The sequence below is a fragment of the Fimicolochytrium jonesii genome (assembly GCF_025526975.1).
Source record: "Fimicolochytrium jonesii strain JEL569 chromosome Unknown EV422scaffold_2, whole genome shotgun sequence".
Classification (NCBI taxonomy): domain Eukaryota; kingdom Fungi; phylum Chytridiomycota; class Chytridiomycetes; order Spizellomycetales; family Powellomycetaceae; genus Fimicolochytrium; species Fimicolochytrium jonesii.
This window is the reverse complement of record NW_026515669.1, coordinates 147,994-166,971: the sequence shown is the minus strand read 5'-3', so window position 1 is coordinate 166,971 and position 18,978 is coordinate 147,994. Positions and strand designations below refer to the sequence as shown.

The following is an 18,978-nucleotide window of genomic DNA, read 5'->3' as shown; positions in this document are numbered from 1 at the left end:
ACTCATTCGTAGTTCTCGGACGGACACCCGGCGCCCCTCTTTGGAAGTTTGCACCCCCCCCCCCCCCCCCCAACCCTGCTGGCTGAGCTGCCAAAACCACCCTCCAACCTCCAAACGCTCCCACAGAAACCTCACCTCAACCCCCCCCCAGTCTTTGGAAACTCATATCGTCTCCCAGCAGCTGGCCTGCTCGTCTCCTCACTCTCGCCCACCACTCCGACCAACACCCCCGCAAACATGGCACGTTCACACAAGAAAAAGAAACCCACCGCATCCTGCTCCTCCTCCTCCTCCGCCAACCCCCCAGCTCCACAACCACAACCACAACTTCAACCGCCAAAACCCGAACAACCGACCCCCTCCGGCATCTCCCTCGCAGACTACGACTCAACCCCCGAACCCCCCGGCCGCATGACTCGCAACCGCAAAAGACTCGCTGAAGGGAAAGAGGTCCAAAAGCCTCGTTATCGATTTGTCACCGGCCGCCACTCGGTGGTCGAGAGGCCCAGGTGGTATAATCAGACCTATATTCTGTTTCTGGCCTTGAAGGAGCTGGGGAATGGCCCGGTGCCGAGAGGACAGTTGATTCCAAAGGCCCTGGAGTTGGATAAACGGATTGCTGAAGAAAAGGGACTGCCGCCGTTGTTTGGTGGGAAGGTATGTGGCGAGCGATCGCGAGAGTTCCGAGCATAGCCAGGAGAATACTTGAGATTATTTGCGAGCGGGAGGTTGATGATGATGGATGGTTGATGGTTGATGGTTGATGGTTGATGGTTGATGGTTGATGGTCGATGGTTGATGGCTGATGCTCCAACTCTCTTATTTGTTCTAGACACCACAGAACACAGCGAGCGGGATTTTAACAGAGAACCGCGACAAGATGTTCATCTCCTTCATCCCCGACGGCAAACGGCACGTCCACTTCAAGCTCGCATTCGAGCCGGGCAATGTGGAAACTTCCTTAGCGCTGTACAAGAAGTGGCTGGATGACTTGATTACCGTGCATTGGCCGTACCTGTTCAGTAAACGGAGGGCGGAATATGATGCGCGCCGGAAGGCGGAATTGAGGGTGGCCAAGATGGGCCCGAGGACGGGGGGTGGTGGTGGGGAGGCGAGTCCTCAGCCGGCCGATGCAGGGTCGAATGGGGTAGCGAAACGACCGTTGGAGGAAGACAAGGAAAACACATCAACGCCGAAACCGGTCTCCAAGAAAGCCAGAACGGAAACATCATCATCACCTAACGACACCCCGGTGCATGGCCACGCCATCCCCATCATCAGCGACGACGCCCAGCCTACCACCGGCACAACAGGGGCCGCCACCGACGACCGCAAGACCTTTGAGGATTGGTACCCGGGCTTTGAGTTTGCGGAGGATGACTGCATACCCACGTCTTTGCATGATATTTTGGATGTTCGGGTGTCAACGGTAAGGCCCTTTCGCCACCGCATATGCTTCTTTCTCACGGTCAGCATGTCGTGACTCGCTCTATTTTTGGTAGATACCAAACGCAGGCCGCGGAGCCTTCGCCAAACGCTTCATCCCCGCCCGCACCGAGATCGGCTTCTACTTTGGCGTGCCGAGGACCGAAGATGAATTCGACATGCTCAAGGGACATCTCCCCCTCCCCAACCACTACGCCGTACGTAAATCTCCCCCATCCCCACGCTCCGCCCACCCCACCCTGCGCTCACACTCCCTCCTCCTATCCCACAGCACCGCTATCGCCTAACAGTCATCGACGCAACCAACGACGCTGGGATCCCCTACGGCGACGACCCCGCCTATTTCTGCCCATTCCACTATGTGAATGAGGACCCCGCCCGAGCGAATCTGGCATATGATAGGGGCGCGGAGGTGAACCAGATTGTGTGTGTGGCGACGAGGGATGTGCAGGAGGGGGAGGAGCTGTTTGGGGATTATGGGACGGAGATTGAGCGGTTTTGGGGGGTTGGGGAGGGGGGGGAGAAGCAAGGGACGAACGGGGTAAAGGGGGCGGGGGACGGGGATGATTGTGGGTGTGCAAAAGAGGTGAAGATGAAGCGCGAGTGGGGTGGAACGGATGGGGAGGAGGGTGTGCGAGAGGGGGATGTGAGGGATGAGACAGACCCAGACCCCCCGACAACATCAGAGGACGGAAACCCCACGACGGAACACGCACACAGCACGCCGCCACCACCACCACCGCCGCAGCCTGCGTCAACTGTAGCAGCGTCACCCACATCACCCACAGCCAAACCATCCCCGGCCCTGACGAGCACCTCGCACACGCCGCAGTCCGTCCTTGAAGGGCAGGCACGGGGACCGGCTTCTGTAGACGGTAAATCCGTGGGGGATGGGACGTGGGAATGAGGGATCTGAGCGCGGTATATATCCGGTGCGGAAGATATGGAAGTTGGGACGTGTGGATTTGTTGGAGCTGCGATTCATTTGCATGTATGAACATGACATGGGGCAGGGGTTATATTGAAATTGTATGACGTTGTACAGTACATACAGGTGGAGCGGTATAGTTCTACTTTAAAAGGGTAGTTGCTAACTACGCTACCCGTGTTTGCTATCCACGCTACCCTCTAAGCACACATACTCTAGATCTAATTGTTAAGTGCCCGAGGGTTAGGGTTAGGGTTATTAACACCCAGCCCTCAGTGGCCGAAGGGCCGGTCCCGAGCGGAGCGTATTGTTATGGATGGTAGGTTAGTCCCTGTATGGAACGCGCATAACAGGAAGCGCGTCTATCAGAGTCCCCTTCGCAGAGACGTTGCCTGCCTTTCAAACTCGCCAACCCCCCCCTAACCAGCTGGCATCTCCCAACCAGCCCCCCGCCCGCACTTCATCTAACAACAACACTCCACAAAGCCACTCTATCTGAGCTCATCAAACAACCCAAGATGGTAAGCCGTCTCCTTCCGCTGTACACCCCCACCTGTCCCATTATCCTCTAGCATTCAACACCCGTACACGCGTGGCTAGCACCTTGATCCCCTCCCATTCCCCGCCTCTAACCCAACCCCCCTCCCACCATTAGGGCCAAAACCAATCAGGCCTCCCCGGTTTCCCCGGCGGCGACGCCAATGGTGCCGGCGGCAACAAGGATGGAGATAAGGATAAGAAGCCGGAGAAGAAGAAGTGGGAGCCGCCGATCCCGACGCGCGTAGGGAAGAAGAAGAGAAAGGGGCCTGATGCTGCTACTAAATTGCCGAATGGTATGTCAGGGCACAAGGGGATTGCAACGGGTGTCTGATATACATTTCCGAAATCGGACGTGGAGTCCAAGGATGGGCGGAGACAATATCAGCTATCGGCGTTGAGGACGGATGGAGTTGGGGGCGTATGTGACAATGCTTCCAGGATTTCTCACGATGTGTTCCCCCAGTCTTCCCAACAACCCGCTGCAAGCTGAAGCTCCTCAAAATGGAGCGCATAAAGGACTACCTTCTCATGCAAGAAGAATTCGTGCAAAACCAAGAGCGTCTCAAACCGCAAGAGGAGAAAAACCAAGAAGAGCGCACAAAAGTTGATTCTCTCCGCGGCAGCCCCATGCACGTCGGCAGCCTCGAAGAAATCATCGACGACGACCACGCCATCGTGTCCGCCTCCACGGGTCCCGAATACTACGTCTCGATCATGTCGTTTGTCGATAAGGATATCCTTGAACCGGGCTGCTCGATCTTGATGCATCATAAGAATCTTTCGGTTGTGGGGGTGCTGAGTGATGATGCGGATCCGGCGGTCAGTGTGATGAAGGTGGAGAAGGCGCCGACGGAGAGTTATGCGGATGTGGGGGGTTTGGAGCAGCAGATTCAGGAGATTAAGGAGGCGGTGGAGTTGCCGTTGACGCATCCGGAGTTGTATGAGGAGATGGGGATCAAGCCGCCGAAGGGTGTCATTTTGTACGGTTGTCCTGGCACTGGTATGTTCGAATTCGATGTACTCGACTGTACTCAGCCGATCTTCATAATCTGACCCTATATTCCCTCCATTTTCAGGCAAAACGCTCCTCGCCAAAGCCGTAGCAAACCAAACCTCCGCCACCTTCCTCCGCATCGTTGGCTCGGAGCTAATCCAAAAGTACCTCGGTGACGGCCCCAAACTCGTCCGCGAGCTCTTCCGCGTTGCCGAAGAACACGCCCCATCCATCGTCTTTATCGACGAAATCGACGCCATCGGCACCAAACGCTACGACTCGACCTCCGGCGGCGAGCGCGAGATCCAACGCACCATGTTGGAACTCCTCAACCAACTGGACGGGTTCGACTCCCGCGGGGATGTTAAAGTCATCATGGCCACGAACAAGATTGAGAGCCTGGACCCGGCGTTGATTAGGCCTGGGAGGATCGATAGGAAGATTGAGTTCCCGTTGCCGGATGTGAAGACGAAGCGGAGGATCTTTGGGATTCATACGAGTCGGATGACGTTGGGGGATGATGTGGATTTGGAGGAGTTTGTGATGGCGAAGGATGATTTGAGTGGGGCTGATATCAAGGTAGGAATCATCCCCCCCGTCTGTATCATCTTCTATCGATTCATGACTCACATACTATCTGATATCCACAGGCCATCTGCACGGAAGCCGGTCTCCTTGCCCTCCGCGAACGACGCATGCGCGTAGTCGCGGATGATTTGCGCAAGGCCAAGGAGAAGGTGCTGTACCGCAAGACCGAGGGCACGCCCGAGGGATTGTACTTGTAGCGAGCGGGATACGGGGCGTGGGGTCTTTGTCTTTGTTTGAACGGGTTCTGTCTCCCAGAGTCATTCTCTCATTTTCTGTGATGTGATTGTGAAGTGTATAGCGCATTGGCCCCTTTTGTCTTGCTCTCTCGTCGGTCGGACGTATGCATGTGCTAATACTGCGCGTGACGGCCTTCCCTTCTTGCGGATTGTGTCGGGTTGCTCGTCTCCCCACCGACCTTCATCCACCCCCATCGGCAACGTTATAGAAGTAGGCTGCATCTACCCACACCCGCAAACCGACCTGCACTCAACCCCGACCCCAGTCAGTAACCCTAACCCTAACCCTAACCCTAAGATCGGTTTGCCAGCCGTTGGTCCAGGAAAGGAAAACTCCAGATCCACATGGTTCTATGAAGTACTGTAGGATAGCGCCCGTAACGAACGCCCTGTGAGACGCGACGGATTCTGTCAGCAATTGCGCCGACGCGATTCTCACAGAGAACATCATGAGCACACACCATTGTCACGATTTCACGTTCCCCCTCGCCGCCACCCCCAAGTCCCCAATATAGATAAAAGCAGGCCCCTGCCCCCGCCAAACCGTCCGCATCACTCCTCCACCAGAGCCATCCCCCCCCATGCGCTGCACCTGCGGAACCTGCTGCTTCCCCTTCCTCACAATCTGCAAACGCCCCTCAGCCGCCATCACACCCTCCACCTCCAAACTCACCCCAAGGCTCCTCACCACCCACGACGACGCCCCCCACACCCCCGCGGTCCAAGCAACCGCCAAAATGGCCGCCTCAGAACTCCTCCCCACCCCCCGTCATCCCGCAGCCGATGATGACGAGATCAAAGAGTTCCATTTCCACACCTACTTCTTCCAACGCAACCCGCACTCCCTCGCGGCAGCACAGCACATCCACGCCGAGATCCAGCGCCTCAACGCCTCCCACCGCTTCACCGCCAGAGTCTACAGGACCTTCAACACCGCCCCCGTGGGCCCCCACACCATCGGCTCATTCGAGACGTGGGTGCCCAGGGAATCATTCCATGCCGTCTACGACTGGTTTCTGCGCAATCGGCACGGGTTGAGTATCCTCGTGCATCCGTTGACGAGGTTTGAGGTGCGGGATCATACCGAGGCCGCGGTGTGGATGGGGGCTGCTGTGCCGTTGGATTTGGCGGGCTTGACCGAGGAGCTTGAGGAGGTGCCCAGGCAGTATCCCGAGTTGGGGTTGGGGTATTCGGCTAAGAAGTAGGGGGGATGCTGTTGGGTTGGGGTTGTATATAGCGTGTACATGAGGAGGGCTGTTATACTACGTATAGGTTTTAGTTTGCTAGTTCGGCGGGCTGGGTCCGTGCTGAATGATTCCAAAATAGGCTTGTCTGATGATCCACAAAGAATGCATACCATGAAAAACGATTGCGAGCAACACCTTATGCATATCATGACTGTTGATTGGTATCTAGAGCTCACTAAGCATGAGAGCTCTTCCCGTGAACCGGCCTCACTCAACATATGTCTCCAAAAGGAGCAGAAAAGACCGCCTCACTCGACGGTTGCATATGTACATATGTACACTCGAAAACAGCAAACTTCCCCTTATCCCGGCCCCCTCATTAATGGTCGATAGCCATCATATCCTCCCCGTCATCCGCATCAAACTCTAAATTCGCCGGTCGCCCTTTCCGGCTCCCATGATGCCCTCCTGGGTGGTGTCTGCCCCCATCCCCTCCACCTCCTCCTCCACCGCCATGACGTCCCTCATTGGGTGCTTTAACTGTAACACGTAAAAAAAAAGTTTGAGTATGATGAGCGAAAGGGGAAAGGGAGAAGAGGACGTACTGATCATATCGGCGCGCACAAGCTTCATCCTTAGCATCAAGTGGCGGACCTGGGTCTGGTAGTCCGTCCCCATCGCGAGGGAGTGTTCGAAGATGGTGCTGCGTTGGTCGGCGGCTTTTACGCGCAGGATCTTAAACCAACCACATATAAGTCCCCTATCCACATCACACATCACCCGAAGATATACACACCTTATTATGACTATCAATTCTCCCATTAATCTCCTTCCCCATAATCAACATCGCCAGCTCCCGTTCGAGCTCCGTGACGGAGGTGCTGAACGAGCGGGACATTTTGTGCATGTCGACGGAAAGGAAGGGTTGGAAGTATTGCACGAGGGCTTTCTTGCGGATGTTTTGGTAGATTAGGTCGACGTGCCCGTGGAGCCAGATGTCGAGGTATAGGTCGCTCTGCGGTTTGTACGATGTGAGTAGGTGGACTTTGGGGTATATGTTGACATGTTTTAGGGCTTTCGTACCTTCATCCGAGTCAGGGTATCCAAGCATTGGGTGTACTTGCTCTGGTAGAAGCCATACAGCAGCTCGCGTACTTGCGGCTCCAGTTCCAAATACTGCTTGTACTCCGCGTTTTCAAACACTTTGCTTTTGAGCTCGTGGCGGTCGAACGTGGCCAGTGCACAGAGTGCGCCATACAGGGCGATGTCATTTGGTGATATTATCTTTGGTTCGCGAGGAATCTGGCGTGAGTACTGATCGGGGTGGAAGGCGGGTTCATCAATGACGGAACACACCTCAGAGAACTGCGACCCCAACGAAAAGCTGACATCCAAGAAACTGCCCGCAGCGCGTTTGAATTGACCGTTTTCGAGATCCACGAGACCGCTCAGACATTTCAGCTTGCTGTTGATGATCCCCTTCTCCTGTACTTCCGGGTGACTCATGGCTTTTACGATGTAGTTTTGAACGTGCGAGAAGTTCGCGAGCTCTAGGCTGACCTAAAGCAATCATTAGGTTCAGTTCAGTCATCTACGCCGCCTCCAAAGAAGGCCACCGAAACTCAAACTCACTTTGGCAACACTCAAACACATATCCACGACATGTTTTGAGGTTGTGCAATAATCTCTCGTCCTGCTGTACGATCTCAACGCTCCCTGCAGCTCGCCTCCGTTGTATAGATGCTCGGCCAAATCGTTATGTCCCATCTAGCGTCCCACTGTCAGTTCAGATCCACCTGTTTCTCAAACAACACCTCCAACAACACCTCCAAACGCACCCGTATGCTCTCCTTGATCAAATTGACCTTATACCCCTTCAATTCCTGCTCCAGCTTCTCGGATTTATCCTTAAACTCTTTCTTAGCATGGTTCACCCACGCCGCGTCCAGTGCAACGGGAGGCTGCCGCCGTTCTTCCAAAGAATGATTCAGTTTGCGATGCACGTCGATGTAGAGTTGATAGTCGAGGGTGTTCCGGAGTTCTTGGAGCGCGAGCTTGTAGGCGTCGATGGAGAGGGGTGGGCTCCATTCTGCTATGTGCAGGAGGCGGACTATCTTTGTTCGGCCTGTCAACCAACAGCAACCATTAACCACTGACCCGTCAACAACCATCAACCCGTCAACCATCAACTATCAACCGTCGGCCATCAACCAGCCATCAACAAACTATACCCTGCTCGCTCCGCTCACGACAAGGATGCGGGGCTGGTGTGTGATCCGCAATCCTGGGCCTCCGGCCCAGTTGGGGCCTGCTATCGCTCGCAATCTCCTCGCTTCGCTCGGTGACCTCAAGCAAGTCCTCACTCCGCTCGGAAACCCCAAATATCCCTGAGCCTCCGGCCCAGTCGCATTCACCTCGCTTCGTTCAAGCACCCTCGCTTCCCACGAGGAACAAACAAGTGACAGTTCTGTTCCCTTACCACTGTAGTTCGCGGTGTAACTATCGAGGTCTATAGTCGGGTCGTTGACAATAACTTTCGCAGTCTTCTTCTTCTTTGAGTTGTCAGCAGTGATCTCGTCATTTGCTTCACCGGGAGTGTCGTTTGGCCTCCGCGATGCCATGTTGAAGTGGTTCTCAAAGGCGAGGTCCATCCTGCTCGGTTTCTTCCGATTGTACACTTCCTCAGCGAACGAGGGTAGCCGACTAGTACGGAGAGCTGTACACAGCTGGTCCACCGACTGGGCTGTTGTTCTGACTCTGCCCAGCTGCCTACCTTTCCCACGGAGTCTGAGCGCCCCCAGAAGTCAGCCCAGAAGTGACGTTGGGCAGACGCGCGTGAGAAAGCCCCAAGTGACTGACCGACTCCCCAACGAAGCCCCCGCCCAAGAGCCTTCCGCGCAAACTAACGGCCTGAAGCTCCTGTTCTCACGATCGCAAGGAGGTGTGAAAATTTTGTACAAGGCATAAGGTGTATATGTAGATACCAAATTGGCTTTTGCTGATACTATCTATTTTATGCTGGTTTCGGTGTGGTGTTGGATATCGTATCATTAGGCTGCGATGCAGCGTAGGAGGCCAGCTCCCGTATGCGCTTCTTTGCGCCCCGCCTCCCATTCTCCTCCTCTCCCCGACTTCCCCCCCCCCCCCCCCCCCCCCCCCTCCTCACGGGTTGTACTTGTCCTTCCAAATCCATTGCATTGAGACCATTTTTGCCCCTTGTTTTTCGGCTTCCCTAAACCATTTTGCCGCTACCTTCTTATCTCGCTTCACCCCATCGCCCCTCAAGTAACACTCGCCCAGTTCCTGCTGAGCGTCCACATCCCCAAGCTGTGCCGCAATCGCCAGATAGTACACAGATGTTGTTTTCGATTTCGGTACGCCCCAACCTTGCTTGAATGACATCGCCAGCTCGTAAATCGCCAGCGTCAGCTCTGTTGTCGCCACCTTCTTCAAGGCCGACGCTGATTGTGATCCTTTGTTCGACCTTCCACTCCCGACCCCCATATTCAGGTCCATCACCGCAGTCTCTGCCGCCTTTTGCAGTAACTGCACAGCCTCCACCTCATCCTTCGGGCATCCCCATCCATGCCGCATCGACATGGCATACATGAACAGCCCCACTGGGTGTCCTCTCGCCGCTGCAACAGAGAAGTAGTATGCCGCAACGTCGAGGACGTTCTGCTCGTGGTAGAATATCGCTATCTGTAATGGGTCCTCGGGGTCGACGCTGCCGTCGCCTGGTATTGGTGGGGCACTCGAAAGTGTTGGTGGTGGTGGAAGTGGTGCCGGAAGGGCGACGGTGTTTTCAAAGTGGAGGCCGGAGGCGGAGCCGGAGGCGGAGCCGGAGGAGGAGTGTATTGGGGTTGGATGTGCCGCCGCATTCTTCTTATGCCCGAAGAGGCCCATGCTGGGAGCAGTGCGTGAGCGCAGGCGGAGGATGTTTGCCAAAAAAAAAGAATAAGCTTGAGGTCCCGCGAGTGGATTCGTCGAACGTTGAAGGCGGTGGAAATCCTCTACTAAGGGTATACGAGAACGCCGAAGGGGTTATAGTAATGGGCTGAGAGTTGCATCTACTCGGTAAAGCGAGCGAAGTGAAGGTCGCTAAACTGAAGGTTGAAACAGGTCGCCGTGGGCAGGCCATGGGTCTCTGGGCTCGCGTTGCGGCCGAGGAACTAGCCGAGGAATGTTGTGGCGCCGCTGGGGCGTTCATGAACAGTTCATTAACAGTTCATGAGCAGTGTGGAAGAGGACACTTCTTCGTTCCCACCTCTTTTTGGCTTCGCTCACGTACATGTAGAAGAGCAGAACAGGAGGTATATGCTCCTTATTGATTTTACCGCACGAGCATGCTGCCCTACAATATACGGATGCTATGTATGTACACGCATCCGGAACGCACCCGGAACGCACCCAGATCGCTATTTACCGCTTTCCCCTTTTCTTTCCAAAACTTGTCGCACTTTCCATCCCCAGGTCGGGTTTGATATGTACATCGAACAATTGTTTTTCGCCCAATACGCCCCCATTCTCCCTCCTTCCTTCTTCCCATTCTCTCCGATTCTGTTACACGCCCCCACTCAATAATCATCAATATAAGCACACCCATCCGCATAATCATACTCCACATCCTCTGGATCCCACGTCGTGCTCCCCAACGCCGCCAGCGGGTCGTCTTCCATCTCTTGTTCGAGTTCGTCCTGGATGTCCATCACGAGTGTGTTGGGGAGGGGGGCGTCCCAGCCTTGTTGGTCGGGCGGTGGGGGTGTTAGGTCATCATCGATTCGTCGAGCGTCGGTTGATTTCGCAATTTTCGATCCATCCAATGCGTCGAGTTCCTTCTTCTTTTGCGCAATCTCGACCCTCAACGCGTCAATCTCGCGTGATGCGTTGGCCAAACAGATACAGCGCTGCACGGCTTTGACGAACTGCGTCTGTGCGGATCGGAGGGGTGCGGGCGGGAGGGCCGCGAACCATCTCATAGGGTCCACCACGCCTTCCGCGGGTTTCTCGACATTCTCCGTAAACTCTACTACCACCTCCGTGGCCTCCCCATACGCGGTATCGGCCTCCTCCACAATCACCCCACGCGTACACTTCATCCGCATATCATATTTCAGTGGTGTAAGCTGTGGCGACCCGCCCAGAGCCTGCCTTGCGGAGGAGAGGTCGAAGTAGCCGCCGGAAAGCAGGGTGGAGAGGACTTTGCGGTGGGATTCGTAGGCGTCGATGGAGGAGAGTAGGCGGGACATAAGGGTGTCGAGGGCTGTGTTAAGGGTTGTTATCCTTTGTTTGGTTGATTCGGGTGCTTTCTTTGTATCTTTTTCGTCCTTCATATCGTTAGGTGGAGATACTTCTCTACCGGTTTCATGCCCTTCACCATCGGCCCCATTTTCGTGATCAACATCATTCACTGACCACGACCGCGGCGCCGCACCATCCCAACCCACGGCAGGTACCGGCGCCGCACCACCAATGATCCCGACCCCCCTCACAGGCGCGTCCCAACCTCCAGCTTCAACCAGAGGCGCCGGCGGGCTGATCAGCGTGATGGACGCAATGTCGAGGCCTAGATCTGTTGGGTCGTCTTCGGGGGCGATTTCGTCGGGGATGTAGGTGTCATCGTGTGGACGGTCTGTTTCCATGGGCGAGGTGTGCTTGGGGCGTACTGAAGGCGTTGAGTCTTCCGGGGAGCTGGCCATACCGCCGATGCCGCTGTGCGAGTGGTCGCCCATGGGTTGTATGATTGGTGTGAGAACCGACCTGAACTGCGTTACGCCCAACTGAAGCTACGCACGCACGAGGTAGACGTCTTTCGGTAAATTACGGAGCGGGAACTTGGTTTTGTCAAGTGGCCTCTTGGGGCAATCTTCATCCTGTTTCAGAGAGTTTTCTTTGCGAGGACTTGAAGGGCGAGCGAGAGACAACGGGCAAAGACCCGAAACGCGTGACGCTGCAGACTGCGCCACTCCCGCCCGCTCTCTCGTCCCGCTGTCAACTGTCCAACTCCCAAAAAAAAGGCATTACGCTTCCTACGCACGCTCGCGCTTCTACCACCCCGTATCGATAACATGGACGCATCCATCACTCAACGGCGGAGGAAGCCTCAAGAGAAGGGAACGGACGCAGACTCGCAAGAGCCGACCGGGTCGAGCACGGCCGTCGCACCGAGACGGACGCTTGATGCCGTGAAACGAGGATCTGTGAGCAAACTAGTCACTTTGGGCGTGATCGCAAGTGTTTTCGGTGAGTTACCCACACCACCTCGTAGTATCTATGGATGCCCGGCACTGCCCAATACTCACCTTTTGTGATCCGCTGTCCGGCCACGCAGCATTAGGAACCTACGTCACCCTCACATCCCCCCAAACTCCCAACCAAGTCGTGAGGAAACTCAGAGCGGCCGTTTACCTCGATGACCAGCGGCCACTCTTGGCAAAGCGGGCTACGGCGGGGTACACCTGCGACCCAACGATATGTAAACTGCCCAACTGCTTCTGTCCGACTAAAAGTCCGGCGGGCGGGCTTGCTGTGTCAAAGTGAGTTTGGAGTTGATGTCTTCTCATCAACAATCATTTTCTTTCGGGTCACTTTCTGAACATCTTCTTTCCGTAGTACACCCCAATTTATCCTCCTAACCTTCGACGACGCCGTGCAAGTGATCTCGCACCCTTTGGCTGAGAAGGCAGCGAGCTCAAAGAATCCAAATGGGTGTCGGATACCCGCCACGTTCTTTGTGTCGAATACGTATACGAATTATCATATGGTGCAGATGTTGCATGGCGCGGGGCATGAGGTACGGTTGTAAGGGGGATTGGACTGGAGTACGGCTGGGCTGCGGGAGACCTGTCCATGGCTGAAGCAATTGGGGACGCTGCGGGCAAATTATCGGCGATGATGGCCAGACCACAAAGATCCTTCTCTTCAGTCAACGCCCCAAGAAACCAACAGCGGACTGACATCCGGCGTGCCTCGCTCTCACACAGATCGCTCTCCACACAATGTCCCACATTGGCAACCCCACCACCCCCGAAATCGACGGCTGCCGCAAAGCCCTCAACGCCTACGCCGGCATCCCCCTCGCCGACATGAAAGGCTTCCGCGCACCGTTCCTCGAATACAACATGACTACCTACGCCGCCCTGCGGGACCTCGGTCTTCAGTGGGACTGCAGTAACCCCGTGGATCCCCCCGGGCAGATGACGTGGCCGTATACGCTGGATGAGGGGTTTCCGGTGGAGTGGTGAGACCCCAACGTGCGTCGGCATCTCCTGCTTCGTGGGAAGCTCACAGTGTTTTAATTTGAACGTATAGCAATACAGGAACATGCGACTACACAGCCCGCTTTCCAGGCCTGTGGGAGATCCCAATGAACACCTTAATGGATCCAGCGACCGGCACGGCCCTCTCATCGATGGACCCACCGGGCGACCCGGCATTCTTGCAGAACTTATTCCGGCACAATTTCAAGCTGCATTGGGAGAATGGGAGGCTGCCGTTCGGTGTTTGGTAAGATACTCTTTGACTGTGAAAGAGAAGCAATGTTTGCGATGACTGATCCACAAACGCTTGTATCTCCATAGGCTGCACGCAGCCTGGTTTCTAGAAGACCCCGTCAATGACCGCATGGCCATCCTCACCGAGTTCTTCGACTGGGCCCGCTCTTACACCAACAACGCGGTAAACCCCACCCTCCCTTCCCCTCCTTCCCTCCGCATCTACCTCACCCACTCCTCGCATACCCAACAGGTCTGGTTCGTAACCCCAACCCAACTGCTCACCTGGCTCCAAAACCCCATCGGCCTCGACGCCATGCAAAGCTCGTCTCTGTTCGCGTGTCCGTGGCAGGACGCTCGGGGGGATGCCAACAAGACGGAGATCTGCAACGGGGTGGACGATAACGGAAGTGGGTACACGAAAAAAGACGCCCAAAAAAAAAGACCTACCCTCTCCCCTTTTCTTATACTGATGTGAGATGGGTCATGTTCTGATCCCCCCCCCCCCCCACGCAACAGACGGCCGCATCGACGAGGGGCTCTACCGCACCTGCCCCATCGCAGACTACTACACCGACACCTGCTACTCCTGCCCCTCCGTCCCGCCCACCCCCGCCCTCCCCGTCCCTCCACCGGCGCCAGCACCAGCCCCGGTATCCTCCAACTGCACCACGGTGGTCCCGGCAGGCGGATGCCAGCAGGCGAGTCTTCTTTTCAATCACTGATCGCGCAAAGTTTGATCTGACCCTTTTGAGAAATGCAGGGCACGTGGAAGGATTGCAGGTGTAGCTGTATAGGCGAGGGGAACCAGCTGTCGAATGGGTTCTGCAGGGATGCGGTGGGAAGTTGTAGTGTGGTGAAGGAGTATGATTTTGGCAAGAAGGTGTTTTTGTGTCCTGGTGAGGGTTTTTGTTCTTTGAGAGGCCGCTGGTGTGATGGTGAGACGTGGACGCTGATGCCCGTCGTATGCTGTAGGCGAGACGCCGAGGAATATCGCAGGCGATGCGGTACCACCTACAAACATTATCCCCGGCTCCTTCAACGAGGCATCGCATCCTTCCGCCAACACAACAACCACAACCACGACCGGCCGCGCGTTGCCGAAGGGGACTGCGACGGCGTTGGGGGGCGGGTCGCTTTCCGGTGCGGAGAGGGTGAAGGGTGCAGGGTGGACGGGCGTGGTGCTGGGTGTGGTGCTGGCATTCCTGATAATCGGTGGTGTATAAGGTCGTTTCTGGTTCAATTATATGTATTGGTTTTGAGTATGCTACAGGTCTATGTATCTCTCCGTAAAAGGATGCGCTATATAGATCCAGCCGATTGTGGCATGTGGGGTTTAGACTGTCTCATACATACATTTTGGTTTCTAATGTGGGTGTGGGTGGGCATCGTGGCTATGGCGGACTTCAACGGCCTTTGTACACCGGCTCCCGCTTCTCCTTGAACGCGCGTAGACCTACACAGAAAGTGTTTGAGGATGGGGTGAGCAGACGGAGATAGATTGTGACGACAAGACTGCATTTCTCGTACCTTCCAACCGATCTTCGGTCGGGATGACTTGAGCGTAGCATGTTTGTTCGAAGGCGAGGCCCGAGGCCCTAAAGGAGGAGAGGCGGAAATCAGTGGTGTGGTTCAGAGTGGGTAGCAACAAACATGGGACGTGATGTGACGCAAACGCACATATCGAGTTGAGATCCGCGCTCAATGGCGAGCTTTGCGGCTCGGATAGCAATCGGTCCTGTTCAACCAGGCGACGCAAATGAGTTCAAACCCCAAAGAAAGTGCTTAGAGGACCGGCTGAACGTACCCTTCTTAATAATACTCCTCGCAATCTCCAACGCCTTATCAGCCGCGACGCCCTCGACCGCATGGTTCACAAGCCCAATCTCTGCCGCCTCCCTGGCATGCATGACGCGGGCGGTGAAGATCAGTTCCTTGGCGCGCGGTATGCCGATGAGGCGCGGAAGGCGTTGGGTGCCGCCGGCCCCGGGGATGATGGCCAGTTTGGTTTCGGGGAGGCCGAGTTTGGCGTTCATTCCTGGGGGAGGTACGGTAGCGGGTCAGATTGGTGAGGAAGAGGCTGAGACGGATCGGTTGGAGACGTACCTGCGACGCGGATGTCTGTGGATAGGGCGACTTCGAGACCGCCGCCGAGAGCGGCACCGTCGACGGCCGCGATGGTAGGGACAGGCAGGGACTAGTGCATGGAGATTGCTCCGTCAAGGGGAGAACATCCGACGCCACGTTCTGATCAGCGCAGACATACCTCAAGGTCCGCGAAAGCCGTCCGGAGTCCGTGCACAAACGCCGCGACTTCCACAGGTGACATCTTCACTCGCTCCTACGTCCACGTATGTAAATGTCAGGATGATTGATATCCCTCCGGAGATGGCACCGCTCCTGTTTGCGTTTCGGAATGTATACATACCTTCAGGTCCGCGCCGGCGCAGAACACCCCCGGAACCAGACTCTTGACGATAATGCACCTGACGCCCCTGCAATATGTGACCCGCGTCAATCTCCCTGTCCCGAGCATCAACCCATGAACCTTCAACTTAACCCATCCACCATCAACCATCAACCATCAACCGTCTACCACACAACCATCTCCTCGCCAATGCTCGGATCCTCAAGCATCCAATCATCGCTCGCCTTGCTCGCGGCCGCTGTGGCTCGGAACAGTCAGACAATCTGCCCGCTATCGCTCGGGGCCTTCAAGCGTTCTCCTCGCTATCGCTCGGAGCCCTGCTCGGAAACTCCCAACTAGGATACCAAAGGTCCTTCTCAACATACTCATCAAATCGCAGTTCCTGCAGGGCGTCGCGGAACTGCTTCATGAACGTCTTCCCTAACGCATTCTTCGCCGCTGGCCTGTTGAAGTTCAAGAGCACGATGCCTATTGAAGTAGCACATATTTGAGCACGGCGTGGCATTTTTGGGGGTTAGAACCGTTCGTATGCCATACCTTTGTCAGCACCCTGCAAGCGCTCGAGATAGCATTCCGGTGCTTCGGCGCTAGCTTCGGCGGCAACGGTGGAGTTCAAGCGCCGCGGGGGTGAGATGGCCTTGAGGGGAGCGCGGATGGAGGGCAGGAGGCGAGGTGCCGAGGGCGGGACGACCAGCAGCCGTGGACAGAGGAGCGAGCGGAGGGCGAGACGGGAGTGCATAGCGAGGGAGGAAGCTGCGGGTTACAGTGGGTGGACCAGGGAGGAGTGACAACTGTGCTGGGGAGCTCACAGCGTTTGCTCTCAATCAGCTCTCAATGCCTTGTCACTCACTTGTCACTTGTCCCCTTCGCGTGACCTTCGCGTCGCAACGACAACCGGGGCGACATCCACACGCCATCGGCTCCATCGGCGCTGGCCCCATCAAGCCTCATCGACCCTCATCCACACGACGGGCACCGCGAGCTTCCAGCTCTTATGCTCAGCGGCCGCCTTGTTCAAGCCCTCGTCGCAGATACCACACTCTCGCCCCTCTCGCTCAACCACTGCAACTCCGACAGTCCGTCAACTTCCATACTCGTTCTCAAAGACCGGGCCGAAGCAGAATAACGCGAGGTGAGTGTTCTTGAAGGTTTGGTAACTTGCCGTGTATATGCTGATACATTCACCTTCGTGTCAGTTGGAACCCAACCACCTTAAAGGGCGCTTTTTCCATTCGTCCAGCCATCGCCGTCATGCCGAGCGTGAAGTCCATCCTCGAAACAGCACGCTCTAGCAATGCCACCATTGTAGACCTGAACGCTCAATCACTGAAGGATGTGCCGCCTGCTCTATTTGAAGTCCAATCCGTCGAACAGCTAACGCTAGCCAACAACCGCCTCGGCGAGATCCCTGAAGACATTGTGCGCCTGAAAAAGCTAGAAAATGTTTCATTCTTTGGAAACAAGCTGTCGGCACTGCCAAAATCAGTCGTCTCGATGGGATCCTTGAAATACCTGACTGCAAGCTACAACTTCATCACTGAGCTCCCCACCGGTTTCGGATCATGTCCAAATCTGGTCTATCTGGACCTCAGCTGCAATCAGTTGAAGCAGCTGACGGCCAACTTTGGATTTCTAACGACACTACGATCCCTCCATCTCTCCGATAACCACCTGGAAACACTGCCGCCAGAGATTGGCAAACTGGTTGATCTGAATACACTGGTCCTCTGCAACAACAACATCACCCACCTCCCCGCAGAACTTGGGAACTTGCAAGCGCTGCGGTATTGCCTCTTACAAGGCAACAAGCTCAAAACCATTCCTAAGGAGTTGGCAAACACACCACTAGGCACCTCCGGCACAACCTTTAGGGCCTACAAAAACCCTCTCTTGCCATTCCTGCAGGATGTCTTGGACGAAGGGGGCACAAAGGGCTTCTTTGCTTTGCTGCGAAGTGACGAATATGCAGCAAAACTGGCTGAAGCCGAGTCGGGGAAGAAGAAGAAGAAGTAGAGAGCACGAGTAGAGCGCTTCTCGTTCTTCCGTCGATCTCGAGCCGGCTCGCCGTCCGATGGCTGACATCACGAAGGGTTGTCTATATAGATGTACATTATCAATTTTGGAAAGGTGAACATATGAAGAATTGGAGAAGTCGATTGATCCCCATGCTCGCCCGTCATCAGCACTTTGATGCTCGGGAGTCGCGCAGAGGGGGTTTCCAAGCGCATCTTACGCCGCAGGTATAGCAAGGCCAGGGTTCTGAATCTTCGTCCAGAACGGTGATGGCCGTGCGCACCGTACTCGAGGGCTTCGTTCCCGAGGTTCGCAATATCACATTGGTAGTGGCAGCTGCTTACAAGTGCGGTTCCAGCTTATGATCGTGGCTATCGATTGGACATGTGATCTGATTTCATCAACCCCGCAATATCGTCGCTGATGGAATGTACAATGGCAGATACGCGGCGGTCTACCCTGTCAAAACCCAAGCCTTAATAGTGTTCGTCGTCCAGTCCATGGCAACAGGCCTAGCCGCCCACGAGATCAACACACAAGGCCACGTCAGCAAGTTATTCTGGGGAATTTCAATTATCAACCCGGTCATATACAGTACATCGTGGCGGGGCTCGCAACATTCATGTATAAGCTGCGAGACGCTTTAGAGCATCTGGAAATGGCGCGTGATGTTATGGCGCGTAATGGCGTTCTCATTGGCCGGTTTTATTGACCTTCCCCTAGAACGAGTTGTCTGCGACTGCCTGTCTGCTCTGATGGAACAACATTCCTCATTCGTTGAGTTGACATGTTTTAGATAATTATGCACTACGCCGGTAAGCTGTTCCCGCATCCGATTTTGTCACGACGGAGAATGAAGAGCTGCCTATTGGAAATGGATTACAGACCCCCCACCAAACAACTCCGCGCCGTTTGCTTTGCATGTCAGGGAGCACGGATCCTTTTTCTCCACACAGCGTCTTAGCCACGCGGCAAGATTCATTTCCTTCTTGGTTTTCGTCCAAAGGGTAGTGTGCATGATTGGATACAAGGGATGAGGGAAAAGTCATGCCAGCGGGAGGAGGCATCGACCAAAACGGAGCCGGGCCTGTCATAACCCGTCAAAAGTGAAGAGCCATTTGCTGA

The 18,978-nt window shown here is 55.4% G+C and overlaps 9 protein-coding genes across 9 annotated transcripts; 5 read left to right on the top strand and 4 right to left on the bottom strand.

Annotated features, from left to right (window-relative positions):
• The first annotated feature begins 68 nt into the window (after positions 1-68).
• On the top strand, positions 69-2,616 carry EV422DRAFT_583031 (uncharacterized protein). Its single transcript, XM_053073409.1, has 4 exons — positions 69-657; positions 833-1,429; positions 1,503-1,643; positions 1,718-2,616. The coding sequence occupies exons 1-4, from the start codon at positions 238-240 to the stop codon at positions 2,351-2,353; spliced, it is 1,794 nt and encodes a 597-aa protein (XP_052929080.1). The 5' UTR covers positions 69-237; the 3' UTR covers positions 2,354-2,616.
• Positions 2,617-2,715: 99 nt separating this feature from the next.
• EV422DRAFT_513501 (P-loop containing nucleoside triphosphate hydrolase protein) lies at positions 2,716-5,110 on the top strand. Its single transcript, XM_053069171.1, has 5 exons — positions 2,716-2,895; positions 3,030-3,207; positions 3,378-3,914; positions 3,991-4,487; positions 4,559-5,110. Exons 1-5 carry the CDS (start codon positions 2,893-2,895, stop codon positions 4,691-4,693), a joined length of 1,350 nt encoding a protein of 449 aa, XP_052929079.1. The 5' UTR covers positions 2,716-2,892; the 3' UTR covers positions 4,694-5,110.
• A 106-nt stretch (positions 5,111-5,216) lies between these two features.
• On the top strand, positions 5,217-6,102 carry EV422DRAFT_513499 (DOPA-like domain-containing protein). The gene has a single exon (XM_053069170.1). The coding sequence runs from the start codon at positions 5,314-5,316 to the stop codon at positions 5,935-5,937; it is 624 nt and encodes a 207-aa protein (XP_052929078.1). The 5' UTR covers positions 5,217-5,313; the 3' UTR covers positions 5,938-6,102.
• On the bottom strand, positions 6,103-8,783 carry EV422DRAFT_513496 (26S proteasome subunit RPN7-domain-containing protein). Its single transcript, XM_053069169.1, has 7 exons — positions 8,399-8,783; positions 7,758-8,044; positions 7,552-7,686; positions 7,276-7,479; positions 7,003-7,203; positions 6,716-6,934; positions 6,103-6,654 (listed from the first exon to the last, which is right to left on the bottom strand). Exons 1-7 carry the CDS (start codon positions 8,568-8,570, stop codon positions 6,346-6,348), a joined length of 1,527 nt encoding a protein of 508 aa, XP_052929077.1. The 5' UTR covers positions 8,571-8,783; the 3' UTR covers positions 6,103-6,345.
• Positions 8,784-9,075: 292 nt separating this feature from the next.
• On the bottom strand, positions 9,076-9,873 carry EV422DRAFT_513494 (uncharacterized protein). The gene has a single exon (XM_053069168.1). It carries the CDS (start codon positions 9,823-9,825, stop codon positions 9,082-9,084), a length of 744 nt encoding a protein of 247 aa, XP_052929076.1. The 5' UTR covers positions 9,826-9,873; the 3' UTR covers positions 9,076-9,081.
• Positions 9,874-10,213: 340 nt separating this feature from the next.
• Positions 10,214-11,820, bottom strand: EV422DRAFT_513492 (uncharacterized protein). Its single transcript, XM_053069167.1, has one exon. It carries the CDS (start codon positions 11,649-11,651, stop codon positions 10,497-10,499), a length of 1,155 nt encoding a protein of 384 aa, XP_052929075.1. The 5' UTR covers positions 11,652-11,820; the 3' UTR covers positions 10,214-10,496.
• A 91-nt stretch (positions 11,821-11,911) lies between these two features.
• Positions 11,912-13,908, top strand: EV422DRAFT_513491 (uncharacterized protein; the record flags this gene model as incomplete). Its single annotated transcript, XM_053069166.1, has 7 exons — positions 11,912-12,162; positions 12,251-12,455; positions 12,532-12,712; positions 12,903-13,159; positions 13,231-13,425; positions 13,500-13,596; positions 13,666-13,908. Coding segments are annotated over exons 1-7 (1,330 nt in total), but the record flags the coding sequence as incomplete, so codon positions are not given.
• A 736-nt stretch (positions 13,909-14,644) lies between these two features.
• On the bottom strand, positions 14,645-16,681 carry EV422DRAFT_513486 (ClpP/crotonase-like domain-containing protein). Its single transcript, XM_053069165.1, has 9 exons — positions 16,378-16,681; positions 16,206-16,308; positions 15,841-15,907; positions 15,679-15,753; positions 15,519-15,609; positions 15,220-15,450; positions 15,093-15,150; positions 14,943-15,010; positions 14,645-14,868 (listed from the first exon to the last, which is right to left on the bottom strand). The coding sequence occupies exons 1-9, from the start codon at positions 16,577-16,579 to the stop codon at positions 14,819-14,821; spliced, it is 945 nt and encodes a 314-aa protein (XP_052929073.1). The 5' UTR covers positions 16,580-16,681; the 3' UTR covers positions 14,645-14,818.
• EV422DRAFT_575547 (uncharacterized protein) lies at positions 16,682-18,263 on the top strand. Its single transcript, XM_053073210.1, has 2 exons — positions 16,682-16,972; positions 17,037-18,263. The coding sequence occupies exon 2, from the start codon at positions 17,092-17,094 to the stop codon at positions 17,851-17,853; it is 762 nt and encodes a 253-aa protein (XP_052929072.1). The 5' UTR covers positions 16,682-16,972; positions 17,037-17,091; the 3' UTR covers positions 17,854-18,263.
• Positions 18,264-18,978: the final 715 nt, after the last annotated feature.

Coding starts and splice junctions, on each gene's coding strand:
- EV422DRAFT_583031 (XM_053073409.1), top strand. CDS start 238: ATGGCACGTTCACACAAGAAAAAGAAACCCACCGCATCCTGCTCCTCC. Junction 1,430..1,502: donor TGGATGTTCGGGTGTCAACG/GTAAGGCCCTTT, acceptor TATTTTTGGTAG/ATACCAAACGCAGGCCGCGG. Junction 1,644..1,717: donor CCCTCCCCAACCACTACGCC/GTACGTAAATCT, acceptor CCTATCCCACAG/CACCGCTATCGCCTAACAGT.
- EV422DRAFT_513501 (XM_053069171.1), top strand. Junction 3,915..3,990: donor GTACGGTTGTCCTGGCACTG/GTATGTTCGAAT, acceptor CTCCATTTTCAG/GCAAAACGCTCCTCGCCAAA. Junction 4,488..4,558: donor TGAGTGGGGCTGATATCAAG/GTAGGAATCATC, acceptor TGATATCCACAG/GCCATCTGCACGGAAGCCGG.
- EV422DRAFT_513499 (XM_053069170.1), top strand. CDS start 5,314: ATGCGCTGCACCTGCGGAACCTGCTGCTTCCCCTTCCTCACAATCTGC.
- EV422DRAFT_513496 (XM_053069169.1), bottom strand. CDS start 8,570: ATGGACCTCGCCTTTGAGAACCACTTCAACATGGCATCGCGGAGGCCA. Junction 8,045..8,398: donor TTACACCGCGAACTACAGTG/GTAAGGGAACAG, acceptor GTTGGTTGACAG/GCCGAACAAAGATAGTCCGC. Junction 6,655..6,715: donor GAATTGATAGTCATAATAAG/GTGTGTATATCT, acceptor GGTTGGTTTAAG/ATCCTGCGCGTAAAAGCCGC.
- EV422DRAFT_513494 (XM_053069168.1), bottom strand. CDS start 9,825: ATGGGCCTCTTCGGGCATAAGAAGAATGCGGCGGCACATCCAACCCCA.
- EV422DRAFT_513492 (XM_053069167.1), bottom strand. CDS start 11,651: ATGGGCGACCACTCGCACAGCGGCATCGGCGGTATGGCCAGCTCCCCG.
- EV422DRAFT_513486 (XM_053069165.1), bottom strand. CDS start 16,579: ATGCACTCCCGTCTCGCCCTCCGCTCGCTCCTCTGTCCACGGCTGCTG. Junction 15,754..15,840: donor GCGCCGGCGCGGACCTGAAG/GTATGTATACAT, acceptor ACGTGGACGTAG/GAGCGAGTGAAGATGTCACC. Junction 15,151..15,219: donor GAGGAGTATTATTAAGAAGG/GTACGTTCAGCC, acceptor CTGGTTGAACAG/GACCGATTGCTATCCGAGCC.
- EV422DRAFT_575547 (XM_053073210.1), top strand. CDS start 17,092: ATGCCGAGCGTGAAGTCCATCCTCGAAACAGCACGCTCTAGCAATGCC.